Here is a 17,316-nt window from a genome sequence, read left to right on the forward strand (position 1 = left end):
GTTACTCTTTGGTGCCCTTCTTTTACATTTTTATAATTTATATTTTTGATTAAGTGAATATAGATATATTTTAAAATATCCACATAAGAGCTGGTTTACACAAATGCAAATATAACCTGGTAAATGTTGCCTGTGATTTAACAGCAGATTTTTTAAAAAATGCATTTACTAGACAAACAGTGATGAAGTTTAATATTGGGCGTGCTCTGGATATATAAGAAAGCAACTATTAAATTGTAAATCGTGACCCTGACAGATGAGGCTGGTCATGCTCTGATCAATGCTGGATGCAAATCAGGGACAAAAATGGCCCGCGCTGTAGATGTTAGTTTTATGATCAGAAAACTTGCTATGTGAAAATGGCATCTCCTCACACAACAGAGCTCCACCTTGTGTCACTGAGAGACAAAAATCAAGTTTTTGCTACCTTAGACAGTAAGCATTAATTTTTGCAGAGTCCACAGTTATAAGATAGTGAGCTACAATGCATTCTGCTCATGCATCTACTGCAGAAACATTAATCAAAACCATGCCATTTAATGGATATAATACAGTTTGGCCCACCAAATGTTATTACTGGTGATGATTCACTAGCCCAGGGGTCGGCAACGTTGGCACGCGGCTCGCCAGGGTAAACACCCTGGCGGGCCGGGCCAGTTTTATTTACCTGCTGACGCGGCAGGTTCGGCCGATCGCGGCTCCCACTGGCCGCGGTTCGCCGGCCCGGGCCAATGGGGGCGGCGAGAAGCGGCGCGGGCGAGCGATGTGCTGGCCGCGGCTTCTTGCTGCCCCCATTGGCCCGGGACGGCAAACCGCGGCCAGTGGGAGCCACGATCGGCCGAACCTGCCACGTCAGCAGGTAAATAAAACTGGCCCGGCCCGCCAGGGTGCTTACCCTGGCAAGCCGCGTGCTGAACGTTGTCGACCCCTGCACTAGCCAAAAGTTAGTGTTTCAGGCCTCAAGATACATTTTAAGGACTAATATGTAGGAAAGAGTTCCGTCTTTTTACTTGTAAACTAAGCAAATGTGGTATAAAAATCCTACAGAGAACAATAAACCTGGGAACTCCATGATACTATTTTTAGAGTGACTTTTCAGAATAGAACCTGGCTTTAAATTGAATAAATTCTCATATAGCAATATTTCTACAATCATATCAGTATTTATTTCAGAGATCTAAAGTACATACCAAGAAGAAATTCTCTCCTAGCTCTCTAAAATGAGTTTGCTTCATTGCGATTCTGTCTTATTTAAATAATGTATGACTTCCAACTTCTAGCTCTAAAGAGCATTTTAGGGGGAAAAAGAAGAATTTTAACAGCTGTCTCTTGTTTGTTTATTCAATGTTGAGTAGAATTTACAAATTTGTAAAAGTTCCCTTTGGCAGTACATGAAAAAAAATGTTTAAAACTCTTTTTCCTTGTGTGTTTTATATACTTACAATCTATTGGTTTGAATTCTTTAATCTGTTTAAGATTAAAGTATGCCCAATACTGTTAATCTCTCAATTATATGTAGATATGAAGGACATATATAGCATTTTATAAGACCATGTCTATTACCTTGATAGAAAAAGAAAATATAGTGCAGAGCCGAATGTATATGGAAAATAAAAACTTTCAAAAGTGAAGAAATGGAACACAGTAGATGATGCAATAGGAGCTAGAATACTAGAGGAGCAATAAGACTTCTTGAAATATCATGCATAGTTATCTATCTAATTAGGCTGGAAGCTCTTCTGGTCTGTGTTTGTACAGAGCCTCGCACAATGGCCCAATTTTGATTGGAGCCTCTAGGTGGAGCCTCCCCCCCTTTTCTTGGTTGTCAGCCAAGTCTTAGCTGTAGCAGTGTCCTTGAATGGGGCCAGCGTCTTATCTTTGGACTGAGCTTGCTAGCTATTTTTTTTTTCCAGTTAACTTGTTCTGTTCTTTTTCCTTCTCCCCTTCTTGGCTTCTTTTTAACCTACAAAGGAAACTTCCACTTATACACCTTTTCTCAACAATGAACACATACACATTGCCATTATACAGTACATTAGTCTTATTATTCTATGTATGCCACATTTACCCTTCCAGTAAAATAACTTTATTACAGAGCTATGGAGCAACAAACCAGGACAAGCACACCCACTTTTGAGGAGTTTACTCGGTACAACCTCTGGTGTCCAATAGCTTTCCTCCCTCCCCAGCCCTCTGGCTAGAAATCTGAGGTAGCCAGAAGGATCCCATGTGCAATATAGGGAGTGGGTTAACCTTTCATGTCCTTGCTTCCAAAAACTGTTGGTATGCAAATTTTTCCACAACAGTGGTAATGTAATACAACTATATTATTAAGTATTATGATATGCTCTTTTAAAAATATTTAAGTTGAGAACATTTCCTCATAATACCAATGTTTTCTATTCCCAATTGACAGTTCCTGATTGGTGATGAGCACCCGTAGCTCTCGTTGACTTCATGGGGACTTGCAAGTGTTCAGCACCTGGCAGGATCAGGCCTAATAGTATTAAAGGATGGGAGAGTTTAGGACTTTTCAGATTTTTTTTTCGAGACGTCTACAGACAACTTTGTTGATTGGCAGCACACTAGTACTAAAGATTCCATTCCATTTCATCCTTGATGATGAATTGCAGGAGTGGGACAGTGATCTGCTTGCTCTCCAGGGAGGTGGTGTCTATTAAACCTTCATCAGTTGCCACTTCTGGCCAAATCCCAAACCCAGAAGGAAATCAAAGGCTTCAGGAGTGATTTAATGAAGGGACAGTCAGTCTGATACCTAATGAAAGTTATGTTCTTAAAGCCCGATTCATATTCTTAAGACCCTCTGAGCCCATATTATCAGAAACTGACTGGTCTATCTTCCAAGTGTTTTCAGCATCATGAAACTAAACTGGTAAAACTCTCCTATCAAGATTATTTGGAAACACTTAAGGAATTATCTTTTTTATCCTTATGAATACTAGAGGACTTCAGATGGAATACTCAAACGAGTAAGCAAATGTACATTCCTATCTTGCTAATGTGCATTAAAGCATATTTTTTAAGAAGTTAATTTGTTTTAGTCATTTTGACACAATGATATGCCCTCCTATCCTGTTGACAGCCTGGAAGTATAAAATATATGAATTCAAGCCATTTTATTAGAGGTGTTTGGTCTACTGTTTTGAGGTAGAACTTCCTGAGTTCTAATCCCTGCTCTAAGCCAACTCTTTCTCTAGTTTTGGACAAGTCACTTAATGTCTCTACCTCAGTTTTCCCATCTGAAAAATCCAAATAATAGTAATACCATCATAGGTCAGACTCTGATCTCCTAGCTTAATATTTAATAGAACTTCAATTTCAATGGGAGTGCTTCAGTAAAGTACTATTTAGTGTGACTAAGGGAGTCATAATCAGGCCCTTAGAAACGGATCCTGAAAACACTTATGTTCCTATATAACCTGCCATGCTTGAAGAGTTACTTATGTGCATGTTTGCATGATCCTGTTTGCATTTCAGTGGAACTCCTCACTTGACTCAAGCTACTGACATGCATGTTGGCAAAGTACTTTGAAGATGAAAGTTGCTAAAGACTAATCATTATTTATTAAATTAGACCAGAGAATGCATGAATTTAGATCTAAAGACACCTCATCCCACAAGACTGGGAATCAGGAGATTTTAATTGTATTTAATTTAGGTGTATTTAAATGTGTCTGTTTAAAGCTAAAGGCACACATGGATCAGTCCACAAATGCATACAAAATTAAGAGTCAATTCCCAGTAGTGTTACAGATTTTGGACTTTGAGTTACATAGCCTTTTTTGTCTCATCTTTCCCAACTCTAAAATGTGGATGGCAATACCAGTCCTACCATAGAGTGGACTTAGTATTTAATTCGTAATGTTCATTAAACTCTTCAGATTATAGAAGTGCAAGTCTTATTCAAGTTGTTAACTATTATGGGCCAGATCCTTAGACCCTATGCTGATTTCATAGAATCATAGGGTTAGAAGAGACTGCAAGGGTCATCTAATCTAACCCCCTGCCAAGATGCAGGATTTGTTGTGGCTAACCATCCAAGACAGATGGCTCTCCCAGCTCCTTTTCAAAATCTCCAGTGAAGGAGCTACCACAAGCTCCCTAGCCAGTCTGGTCCATTGTCCTACTGTTCTTACAGTTAGGAAGTTTTTCCTGAGATTTAATCTAAATCTGCTATGATGTAGTTTGAATCCATTGCCTCTAGTCCTGCCCTCTGTCATAAAAGAACAACTTTTCTCCATCTTTTTTTATGGCAGCTTTTCAAGTATTTGAAGACCGCTATCATTTCCCCCTCTTAATCTCCTCTTTTCCAAACTTAAACATACCCAATTCTTTCAGACTTTGCCGATGTGGCTTGCATTCCATCACTTTGATCATCTTTGTCGCTTGCCTCTGGATCCTTTCCAGTTTTTTTCTACATGCATGGACCAAAATTGGACACATTACTCCAGCTGAACCCTAACCAGTGCTGAGTCCCATGGTACTATCACCTCCCATGACTTGCATGCTATGCCTCTATTAATGCAACCTAAAATCGCATTTCCTTCTTTTGCAACAGCATTGCATTGCTGACTCATGTTGCGATTGTGATCTACCCCAACTCCCAGATCCTTCTCAGCAGTGCTGCTGCCAAGCCAGTTTGCCCTCATTCTGTATTTGTGCATTTGTTTTTCTTCCCTAAGTGTAGCACCTTACATTTGTCTTTGTTGAATTTCATTTTGTTTTCTATAGCCCATTTCTCCAATTTATCAGGGTCCCTCTGAAGTTTAGCTCTATCCTCCAAAGTGTTGGCAACCCTCTCCCCCCAGCTTTGTGTCATCTGCAAATTTGATCAGTATGCTCTCTGTTTCTACATCAGGTATGGCATTATAGAAGTTAAACAACACCAGACCCAAGAACAGATCCCTGTGGAACCCCACTTGAGACCTCTCTCCAATCTGACATCATTCCATTATTAGTTATTCTTTGTGGTTGTTTAACCAGTTATGTATCCACTTAATGGTAGTTCCTCTGAGCCTGCATTTCTCCAGTTTACTTATCAGAATGTCATGTGGGATTGTGTCAAAATCCTTGCTGAAGTCCAGGTATATTATGTAGGTATATTACCTCATCTGTTAGCTAATCTTGTTACGTGCTTGTAGAATGACTCATCTACTTCCTCTTCCTGATTTGGTGATCTACAAGAGACTCCCACCATAACATCACTACTATTCTTTTCCCTTTTTATCCTCACCCAGAGACTCTCAGTAGGTCTGTTGCTCACTTCCTCTTGGACCTCAGAGCAAGTGTATACATTCTTGACTTACAGCGCAACACCTCCTCCTTTTTTCCCATACCTATCCTTCTGGAACAAGCTGTATTCCTCCATGTTGGTACTCCAGTCAGGTGAGTTGTCTCACTAAGTCTCTGTAATACCAATTAAGTCATAATTTTCTTCATATACCATGACATCCTGCCAGTGGCGCCGGAACCCTTTTAATAGTGGGGGTGCTGAAAGGTGGGGCCGGACAGGGGTAATTGGGCAAAGTCTGAGGGCAGGCATGGGGCCAGAAGTGGAGCCACGCAGCCAGGACCCTGTGTGCAGTGCCAGCAGCAGAGCGCCGGATGTGGGACCGGTGGCCAGGACCCTGGGAACAGAGCCCCAGGAGTGGGACCCTGGGCGCGGGACCAGCGGCTGGGAAGCGGGTCTGGCAGCCAGAACCCGAGCCCGAGTGCAGGGCCAGGGACCAGAGTCCTGGGCACAGGGTCCCGGGAGCTGGGCCCTGGCGCGGAGCCCCATGCACCAGGCTGGGGAGTGGAATCCTGGGCACAGGGCCAGCGGGGCCACATAAAACCTGGGGTGCTGCAGCATTCCCTGCACCCCTAGTTCCTGCGCATATGCATCCTGCTTTTAATACCAGCTGAGGATCCAGTCCTCTATATTTATTGCAATACCAACTGTTCACACTTCTGGTGATCACTATTCTCAGGAGGGCAAATGTAGTCTCTATATCCCTAGTTATGGAAGCCCTTTGATGGTATAGATGGTTCTCTTGTGCAAGCAGATGAGGTTTGCAGCCCTTAACTAGCACAAAGCCCAGTTCCTTTGACATGTGCTCTTCCTCAGTGCACAAGAGTGGAGGATAGCAGGGTTAAAGGATCATCCCTTCCAAAGTATCCTGCTCCCATGGTGGGGTTGTGTGGTGCTATGGGGAGTTACTTTATTCAGTCAGTGGGTTGATGCAGCCTGTGAAGAGCAGCTCCTCAGCTCTTGGGAGGGGATACTTTCCTCCTCCTCTTCTCTTGGCTGTCTAGGGAGACACTCGTAGTGCAACTCAGTACTAACAGACATGGCCAGTGTGCTCATATGCTACTCTTTAAATAAATACGAAGAATGGGAATGCACATCCTCATTGTGTATCTGCTCCTGCTCCTAATATTTTGCCACTACTTTAAATGAGGTTAAGGTACAAGAAGTGACCTCAAAAATGACATTTCAATGTCTTAAATATATTCTCCCTTAGAGATTTTGGAGTTGAGTTTGTTTGGTTCACAATTCAACATAACAGGCCTAATTATCTATTTCTATACTATCATGATTTATTTAGTTTCTTATACAATGCCCATCATTACACTTTTGGATTGCCTTTTTGCTAGCCCTCATTTAATCTATGACTATTCAGGTTTCTGTTTGCAAAGAGTAATGTATGTAGCTGGCAGTTTCCTCAAGGGGAGATCAACTTCTGTTTGAAGTTTATTTGGAGTAACTCTAATCAAGTCAAAATTATCCAAATCAGAGACAAATTAATATAATTGAGAGGTGAATCAGACCCACAATTTCTTGGACAGCTACACCTAGCATGTGAAAATCAAGCTGCACTCTTTCTGATTTCTATATTATCATGATCAACAATAGTATTTTTGAAATCTAAATCTAGGGACAGATTGTTGACCACATACTTCTACTAGTGATCAATTAATCGTGCAGGTAATCCCACTGAAGTTATGGAAACAACTGTTCATTGATGGGAGTAAAGGGTTCACAATCTGGCATTTAGCAAACAATTTGGTTGGTGTTTCAGGAGGTAGAATAGAATGCCACTCACTTCTCTCCAGCTGTAATGGCCCACACGTAGCCTCAACATTCAAACCTGGGGCCAGATACTCAGCTGGTGTAAATCTGCATAACTTCAGTGTCTTCAGCTGAGATATACTGATTTAGACCAGCTGTAGCTCTGTCCCTTGATTCTTTGGCCATGTCAAAGTTTCCCATTAAAATAAATTTCAAACAGGAGTTGATCTCCCCTTGAGGAAACTGTCAGCTACGTACATTACTTCTTGCAAACAGAAATCTGAGTGGTCATGTTGTGCCTGAACAAAAAACCTGGAACAGTCCTGGACAGTCACCGACTAATTAATTCAAATCTACTAGAATATGTTTTGTTTGGTTGTTGGTGGTGGTTGTTTGTTCACAATCTAATCTTTTATACCAAAAAGGCCATAAAAGCCAAGCCATAGAACCTGCAGCAGGCAGTTATTCTATTCACACATACAGTAAATCTTCCACTAAAAGCACTGCTGTTTTCTCCCTCACACTAAAGGATTGCTCTCTTCCTTCGTAATACTATTTAACTTAATGAATGCAAGTAAACACAGTCAAGCTAAACTCATTCTCTGATACGTAAAAAAAAAATTATCCCAATCTGTCTGTCATACATTATTCATAATGATAACGTGCTCATTCAGAGTGAAGGACATTTTCCATGTTCCCATTGCGGATACAGTAAGGCATGAGACACTGTGGAGACTGGAGTATTTGCAGGAGGTTACAGTATCTCTGGAGATATAGTCACTGTCGTATCATTTCTGGTTGATTGCAAATCATAGTCTATGTAAATCTAACTCAATTAAAATGGAATATATGTTTACATAAAATCATGGGTCAAAACATTCGATCCTTCTATCTTAGGTACATAGATAGCGACCACTTCTACACTGAGTCTCCAATAATCTTTAAGTCCTAGGCTAGTGCTTTAACCAATGGACAATGTTTCCCGCACTACCCTTAATTCTTTATTATTATTACCAACACAATTTCTACAGTCGTGTCTTGAGGCTCCAACCCAATTGTCGTTTGGAACTATACAGTCACGTAACCAAAGGATGGTCCCTGTCCCAAAGAGCTAACTCAGTATGTAGCTCCATTGAAATCAATGGAACTACTTGCAGAATACAGACAGGCCAATGCTCAAAACTTTTGAAGGTATAGTAATGTTAGTCTTGGGTGTGATTTTTTTACAGTATTTTTATTCTGGCAAAAGCCACAAGGTAGAAGCGGTTAAACCTGCAAAAAAGTGCTTTCGCCAGCATAGCTTGTTTTATTCAGGGAACTGGTATGAGTTATACTAGCAGAAGCACTTTTTTTTCCTGGTACAAGCTGTGTCCATATTAGAAGAGTTTGCTGGTAAAGCTATATAGGACTTAGGTACTAATGATTGTCAGTAAAGGTATCATAGTCTGTCTGCAAATGAGACTTATCTAGACAGCAACATGGAAGGGTATATCGAAGTAGCTGATCTGATTTACAACTCGAGTACTCCAGTTTTACAGTGGTATAATTCTATTGAAATAAAAATCGGATCCCCAAAACACAGTATATGTATTTTTTCTAATTCTCCCCCCTTTAGAAGAATAATTCTATGAATCTGTGAATGGCTTTTTTTCCCCATTATTGCTTGGGCTGTGATCACATTCACCACATAAGCATGTGACATCCTGCAATTACAACACATTACACTACACACAGCTAATAGTTTCTTTATTCCATGAATTTTTAACCAACAACAGTTACATACTCCAATCAGTCACACTAGCATAGAAATCAATTAATTTTTCCAGAAGCAACTAGCTAATTCCCAAGGTAACACACACACATATGTCACCCACATTGTTTCTTCTAGGAAAAGCAGGATATGAACTTAAAACAAAGAAGCCATTACTGTCTCAGGGGGAAAAAATATTAGCACAAATCTTGTAAATCTAACAAGTAATTATTGGGAAAGAAATTAATGTCTGTTCCTTTATTGCTGCCGAGATAAAAGGGTGATGAGCAAATTGATTAATAGAATCCTAAAATCATAAAAATTAAAGAGGGAAAAGATGGTGCATATAGTTCAACATCTCTGCCAAAGTACAACTGTTCTCTATGGTATATTTTCCAGGGATATGACACCCAGCGAGCAAAGTGTCATAGCCTGAACCGTTCAAATGATTTAAATATTCAACAAAAATATTATTGAACTTTGCAGATTTATAATTAAATAATCAGATTGAAACTCAAGATGTCTAACAGTAGTAAATGCTGTTGAAACAGACAAAAGATAAATTACTAGAGGCCCCCCAACTGTAGTTCAATACAAAGAACTATGAACAATTGTCAGAAAAAAATGCTAAGGGAAACAAAAATGATGGGAATTTCTGTCTTATTTGTCTGTCTATATATCTTGTCTGTCTGTCTGTCTGTTAAATTGTGCTCATCAGTGTTGTATCTGAGCTGTTAGTTGGCCCTGTCATTGCTCTTTCTTCAGATATGGATATCCACAACAAGCATCAAAATGTTTCACTTCATTTATTTAACATTTATATGATTATAGCATATGAAGCAATCCTTGATTTAATTGTGTTGACTGCTGCAAGATTTAGTACATTTAACATTGCAATTTTACCATAGTCTGCAGGGATCTTAAAGCAGCCACACTGTATTTCCTTGATATTGCATGGTCCTCATCTGAATTAATAAATTCATATTTTTAAGAAAATCATGTTCAAGAGTAAGAGGAATTAAACTTCAGAGTTACTCATGTAACTGGGGTTGTTCTGTTAGATAAGGATTTTATTTGGCTCCTAAATATGATTTCTCTCCTTATATTAAAAGACAAAGGAGCTTTTAGTCAAATCACTGAACTAATATTAATAAATAATGTGACTCTTCTGGGGCGGATTAAGACAGTATTGACTACCCGAAGTGTTCAAAAATTATGAAGTATGCCCTCAAAAGCTCACAAGATTGGCTTAAAATGCACGAGATTTCCAATATATATATATTTACCTTCCAGTTTTCAAGTTTTTGAGGCATACATTTTCAAGCTTTTCTCTACCATGAAGATTATTACCATGAAGGTTATAAACTCACTTATGGCACCTTTAAGACTAACAGAAGTATTGGGGCCTGGCTTGCGTCTGATGAAGTGGGCATTCACCCACGAAAGCTTATGCTCCAATACTTCTGTTAGTTTTAAAGGTGCCACAGGACCCTCTGTTGCTTTTTACAGATTCAGACTAACACGGCTACCCCTCTGATACTTGAAACTCACTTATGACTCATGATTTATGTCATCCTATGGCTTGAGGCACTGGAGCCTTAAATAGAAAACAACAAATATTGCAAGACTCACAATTTAATAATAGATACATAGATTCTAACGACAGAAGGGGCCATTGTGATCATCTGGTCTGACCTCCTGTACAACACAGGCCATAGAACTTCCCCTAAATAATTCCTTTAGAATACCTTTTTTTTTTTAAATCCTATCTCGATTTAAAAATGATCAGTGATGGAGAATCCACCACCACCCTTAGTAAATTGTTCCAGTGGTTAATTAGTCTTGCTGTTAAAAATTTACACCTTATTTCCAGTCTGAGAACAGGAACATTATTTGCAATTAAATGGGGTTCAAACCCACAAAAATCACTGAATAATCTTCCTGAAACTAACCAGAGTTAGAGGAACCCAGAGGGCTAGTCACAGCAGAAGACTCTTAAATCAAGGAAGAAGCCTGGAAGCCTCTTCAGAGATGTGTCCTGGATTTCAAATGTACCAGGATCATGGTTAAGACACATCTGAAGTTTACTTACATATTGAAACTTGCAGCTTTACTTGGTTACAGTGAATATCCCTATGGATTTCTCCTGAATATGGCAATGTCTGTCATCTCACAACCTATGAACATAGACCATGCTTTGGGTTCTACAGGTCTTCTGACAGTCATTCAACCTCACTGGCACTATTCAGCCATCTGTAGCCTAACACAACTGTTGTTAAATCTCTTCAGCGACTCCTGCTAAAATACTGCATGACATTCAAGACTTTATTAGTCACTATAAAGCTGTTACTCACAAAGGACTGGTTTATCTTTCAGTCATTCTGTGTCCACCCCCAAGACATTCTCTCAGATAAGCAACTTCTTGTTAACCACATGATAAATGTAAGTCCCTCAGTAGCTGGGATTTAACCAGCTATGTTCCACATATGTGGATTCAACTGAGGTTCAAAATGCAGAATTCAAAGTTTTGTTTGCTTTCTATAATAGTTCCTGGGATTACTTTTTATAAATCCCCTTGGGAATACATGTGAAAAGTGCTGTGTCAATACATATTTCATTTTATTGTAAGCTGTGATTTGTTGTGTATTCATTGAGATGGAAAGGAGACATAAAGAGAGCTGAATGGCTCAAAGGATTGTACTAGGCTTTGGTGTCTTTCATGTCTATGCTATTGGTTCAAATCTAGTCCAGACTGGTAGTGACTGAAAGTAATGAAATGGGCTGGTGGCTTCTGGCCAGTTCCTCAATTGTTGCCAAATTACTGGGAATGGACACCATTGCTGGCAATCTCAGCAGAGAGGTCAAAGGTTAAATGGGAATGTACCATGAAATGCAGCATCCCATCCAAAAGAGGTATCACCAGTAAAAAGCTGAGGTGCACTGGTTGAGGGAGTTGATGTTGAGGACTGTGATAAAAAAAGGGCTTTCATTCTCCAGTTCTGTCCAGATGAACTTATACATGTAGCCAATGTTGAATTATCTTGCAATGCAGGACTCCCTGACAGGTACCCCATTCCTTACTTGCTGTACACACTTCTCACCGGCTAGCATAGCTTTTATTGAAGCATCTCTATGAGGAGAGGTTTAAATATTCAGTGAGCTGCAAAAACATTTGTACCTTTACAGAATCTGATGGATTCATAAAAGTGAACAAGTGATTCATACAAGCACCCACAATATCAGATGATTATTTCTGTTTATTATAGGATTCAAACTGAGCTGAACATTTTATAAGAAAGTTTTCTCATATTCTATTTCCTGGAAATTATATAATTTACCCACCTTCCTCAGGTTTTTTGCTTTGTTTTTCTAATGTGCTTATTTAAGTGGCAAAAACACAAAAGCAGCCTTTTTTGCAATACGTCACCAGGTTTGATTTCCATTTGGCCAGAAAAAGGAAGAATAGAGTCGTAGAGTTTTAAGCCCGAAGAGACCACTAAATCATCTAGTTCAGATATCGGCAACCTTTGGCACGCGGCCCGTCAGGGAAAGTCACTGTTGGGCTGGGACAGTTTGTTTACTTGCAGTGTCCGCAGGTTTGGTTGACCACAGCTCCCACGGGAAGAGGTGGCCCAGCCCGCGCTGCTACCCGCAGCCCCCATTGGCTTGGAAAGGCGAATCGCAGCCAGTGGGAGCTGCGATCGGCCGAACCTGCGGACGCTGCAGGTAAACAAACTGTCCGAGACTGCCAGCAACTTTCCCTGATGGCCATGTGCCAAAGGTTGCCGATCCCTGATCTAGTCTGAGCTCCTGGATATCACAGGCCACCGCTATCACCCTTCACACGCACACTAAACCCAACAACCAAATAGAGGTATGTATGGAATGTATGTATGTATGGAAATGAACAAGAGGAGAAATAAGTGTGGGTAACCTTTTCACTTTAAATTCTTACTTTATTCCAAAGTGTTTGCCTATAGCTAAGCATACAGTCATGACCCTAGGAAAATTATGATCCTTAAATATGGGTATTTGCAGTTTTTGAGATCAACACTTTCAGAAGTGGTGTTTAACTTTGAATGCCCCTAATTCTGTGTGCCAAACTGGAGATACCTTCAGCCTGACTGGCATAGCTCCCAATGCTGAGCTTTCATGGTGTGACATTCTGTAGATCATCCAGACCAGGAATGGGTTCTGTCACCACCTGCCCTGTAACCTTGAATACTGAGCTTCTATAGCTCAGATCCTCGACACCCCTAGCCTATCCACAAGCACAAGGTCTCACCCTGGCTTCCACCAACCTAGTTATTCCTTACAGGGTAACACCAACAGCTCTTCTGGTCCTGAGTCTCCACAAATCCGTCCTTCCTGAGTTCTTTCCTGCCAGACACATGGACTTTTCTCCTCTGGTTCATCACCCCCAAAGTTGTGAAACCAGTCACCCAAATACCAGCTTACTCTGTCCCCTAGACTCCACACCGTTTGCACAAAAGAGACCTGCTTGGTGTAAAAATAATTTTATTTAATAGAAAAATCAGATTCAAATATGAACTAGTAAGGGAAAGCAAGCATATACAAGTTACCCAGAAAATAAATATAATGACAAAATAGGGTGACCAGATAGCAATTGTGAAAAATCAGGATGGGGTTGGGAGGTAATAGGCGCCTATATAAGACAAAGTCCCAAATATCGGGACTGTCCCTATAAAATCGGGACACCTGGTCACCCTATGACGAAACCTCAGGCTTTACATTTCCATATTAGATAAAATCCCCTTTCTAATACAAATTACCTATTGTCTTTGGATAATTTCCCAGTGGACCCCCAACCATAGGGGGATCCAGCAGAGCTAAAAATTGCAGTGCACACATTTGAGCTCGGTCTGGAGCCCAGGCTTGGAAATCTGACCAGGACATGGGGATCTCAAAGCCCAGACTCCAGCTCAAGCCCAAATGTCTACATTGGAATTTTTAGCCCTACAGCCCAAGTCCCATGAGCCCTAATCAATTAACCCAGTCTGGGACACTCAGTGGCCTGGGTTTTTTATTGCAGCATAGACATACTCAAAGGTGCCTCATTCCAAGGCCTGGCCTATGACTCTTCCTGGGATAATCACTACTTGTTGCATAGACTCTAACCAAACATTTTTTCATGTTTAGAATCCCATTTTGGGGCTATAAATGTGATGTTAAAAATGAGTAAAACTAAAAAAATAATCTAAATGTTAAAATGTAAATGCCTTCTGAATTTCATACATTCTCATCTTCCATGCCTCACGGGCTGGTAATACTGACCAGAGTATAGGTTATTGGAATGGGACTCAGGCTCTTCCATTTATTTGCTGTATTATAATGCTTTGTGATCTGTGGATGACAAGCACTGTGATAAATATTATAAATTATTGGAAGGACAGTTGAGAAGGAAAAATCTTCCTGCTGCTGATTTCACAATGGATTAGTTACCCAATTTATTAGCCAAATGCATAGGTGCTGAGTTTTTCTTTTCCCCTGGGGTGCTCCACCCCCGCTCTGCCCTGAGGCCCCGCCCCCACTCCACCCCCTCTTCTGAGGCCCCACCCTCACTCCACCTGTTCCCGCCCCTGATCCATCCCCTCCCTGAGGCTCCTGCCTGCTCTCTGCTCTCTACCTTCCTCCAAGCACCTCCCCCAGCTGCCAAACAGCTGATTGTCGGTACATCCAATCAGTGGTTTGGCGGTGCCTCCAATCAGCTGTTTGGCAAGGCCCTGATCAGCTAAGAACCTTAATAAGAACCCTGTGAGGTATGTGGTAAGAGGTTCAGTTATTGGCAGGTTAACAAAAAACAGTTTTCCATAGGGGGAAAATAGACTTTCTGCATATTCTGTGTAAATCAATGTTTTTAAAAAAAATCTTATAAACTGAGGATTATTTATATTTCTTGGGTGCTATCATGATAGTTGACTGCACCAGGTAACATACAGTCCAAACTGGAATGATAATATAATGCAGACATAGGAACCAGGGACTAGATTTTCTGTAGCCCTACACAAAGAGCACATAGGAGTCAGAGGAGACAAGGTCTCCTCATCTCCTTACATGGTTGCATTTGGGTGTTCCCATTGTGGCTTGGGTGCCACGGGAGGAGAGCAGGGGCTGCACACCCAACACTCCCTCCATGGGAAAGTGGACTGTTGGGGTTGGAACCAAGACAACAGCCTCCTTATACACCGGATAGTGTAGCTGGCCAGGTACAAGGAGGGAAGCACCTTTAAAAGGGAAGAAGTAACTTACTTCAGAGCACATGAATAATTGTCTGTAAGAATGAATCACAATTCCATCCCAGAGCTCCTCCTTGGGTGTTGCTCCTACATGACATCTCATACTGAAGGCTGAGCCTAAAAGCTCAAGCAAGCTTCAGATGAGCAAGGATCCTGAGGTATGATTAAAAAAGCAGTGCAGAGGGGGCTTGTTTGTTTATTTTAGTCTCATTTCTTGTTCCTTTCAGTTCATGGAAGGATTTTGATTGAAATACTTCTCAGAAGAAGGATTCTTGAGGAGGGATCTGAATGAAGAGAGAAGGCTGTTTGGTGCACAACTCACTTATTAACTCATCATGATGTTAAATCATTCATAAAAGTTCAAATGAACAAAGCCTGAGCTATTTGAATTCTTTTCTAAAATACATTTGATTTCACTACATTTTGAATACACAGTATATAGTAACTCATGTGCCTATAAACCAATTTATATCATGTACGGCACGGCCCTGTTTGCCCTCATGCTTGAGGAAACAGAATGTGCAGAGGCGGATGTGGAGTTTAGTCCTGATCACAATGATGATGTGTGATACTTTAAGAAGACAAATGGTATTTAAGTAACTTTGTGTTGATGAGTGGGAAAATATGCTTTATAAATATAGGCATGTGTAGACACTTGTTTCTTATTTACTCTAATAACATTGCCTGTGTTGTGGTTATCATGGATCTCGGATGTACTTGGTTACTTGGTATCCATGATGACCTAATAGAAAAGGATGTCAATCACTGATCTGTGACTGTGTGGGCAGTAAGCCCTTTATGGCATCTGGATAAGAACCATCAGTGCACTTTATATAAATGCAGATATGGTTACTCAGGGCCCAATTCTCCCACCTATATTTCCACAAAGTAGCACCTTATTCTGCAAGTAGTTTGAAAGGCTATGCAAGGAAGGAGCCAACTTTCCCTCCCCTTTCCCTTGCCTGGCATACATAAGGGTCAGCTGCAAGTGGGGAGCTCAAGATCTGCTACTGGGATGCTCTGCATTGAGAGCAACTTGCCCAAAGGAGAGTGGTAGTGGCTGAGATTAGGCAGAGCAATGGCTTCACCCTTTCTGAGAGTGGATCTTCATGCTGGGAGAAAGCTGCATGGCTCAAAGCGGTATAGCAGACTGTGCTCCCTCCTACAAATCAGGGCAATGAGAGAGCTCCAGGATGCTCATTCTGCCTCCAAAATATAAGTGTTCCCCTCAGGGTGGTGCAGATCTGCAGTGCCACTTCCTGTGTATTTGGTCAGTTGAACTATATTTTTCAAATAAAGTATACAGTGGACACATTTAAAATTATTCACTGAACTTTACAAATATTATTTAGTAGGCCTTCCTATTTGTAGAGCACCTTGCAGTAGAGATATCAAAGCATGTCCACAAACATTCATTCATTAAGCTTCAATATACCCCCACAGGTTGATATTAACAAACCCTTTCTACAAGCCAATCATCAAGGAAGTTGAATTGACTTTCCTGTAGGACTCTCAATTAATCGCAATTAACTCAAGTGATGAACAAAAACAAACTAACTACATTAAAAAATAGTCACAATTAATCACAGTTTTAATTGCAGTGTTAAACAATAATAGAATATCAAGTTAAATTTGTTATAAATATTTGTGGATGTTTTTCTACATTTTCAAATATTGTTTCAAATAATGTTCTATTTGGAATGTTCCCCTTTAAAGCTTGCAGTAGTTCTACCTAACATGATATCTGAGTCACTGCTGAACTGTCTTTCCCTACTGGGAAACATGGCAAGGGAAGGAAGGAGCGAGAAGTAGAGTGGAAAGCAGTGCTTCCAAGACTTCACACTGCCCTCCTTGGCTAATGACAGTACAGCCCTCTCCTAATGATCTCACTCTATTATTGAAGAGATGAATGCAAACCTAATACTAGCTCAGTCAGACATAATTTTATTGTTAATTCCCTTCTTCAGATACAGAACAAATGTTCCCCTATCATCCATAGTGACCGTGAAGAAGGCAGGTTTCCTAGACAGCCACAGAGGGACTGGCCCTGTTATACAGCTAATGACAGAACTCACGGAGAGCCCCCATTTTAGTCACCACAAATGGCTACCACAAACCTGAATCATGGATGGTCAGAGATTCAAATCTAGACTAGGTAGTGATGAAGAGTTGTTAGCATCTGATACTACTAGCCTATCTTGAATTAGTTCAACATAAGCTTTCCTATTCAAAATAAC

General features: G+C 40.6%; 1 protein-coding gene across 3 annotated transcripts in view; it reads right to left on the minus strand.

The window, feature by feature from the left end:
• Positions 1 to 17,316, minus strand: part of GABRG2 (gamma-aminobutyric acid type A receptor gamma2 subunit) — an 89,566-nt gene that overhangs the window by 60,498 nt on the left and 11,752 nt on the right. Inside the window, exon 1 of one of the 3 annotated variants that reach the window (XM_026660857.1) lies at positions 2,002 to 2,042. The exons of the other annotated variants lie outside the window; for them this stretch is intronic. Within the exon in view, the coding sequence (XP_026516642.1) occupies positions 2,002 to 2,036 (35 nt within the window). The 5' untranslated portion in view covers positions 2,037 to 2,042. Of the gene's footprint in view, positions 1 to 2,001; positions 2,043 to 17,316 lie in introns of those variants that run through there. 3 annotated transcript variants of the gene reach the window in all.

The sequence above is a fragment of the Terrapene carolina genome, unplaced genomic scaffold (assembly GCF_002925995.2).
Source record: "Terrapene carolina triunguis isolate 2854851 unplaced genomic scaffold, T_m_triunguis-2.0 Scaffold838, whole genome shotgun sequence".
Taxonomy (NCBI): Eukaryota; Metazoa; Chordata; order Testudines; family Emydidae; genus Terrapene; species Terrapene triunguis.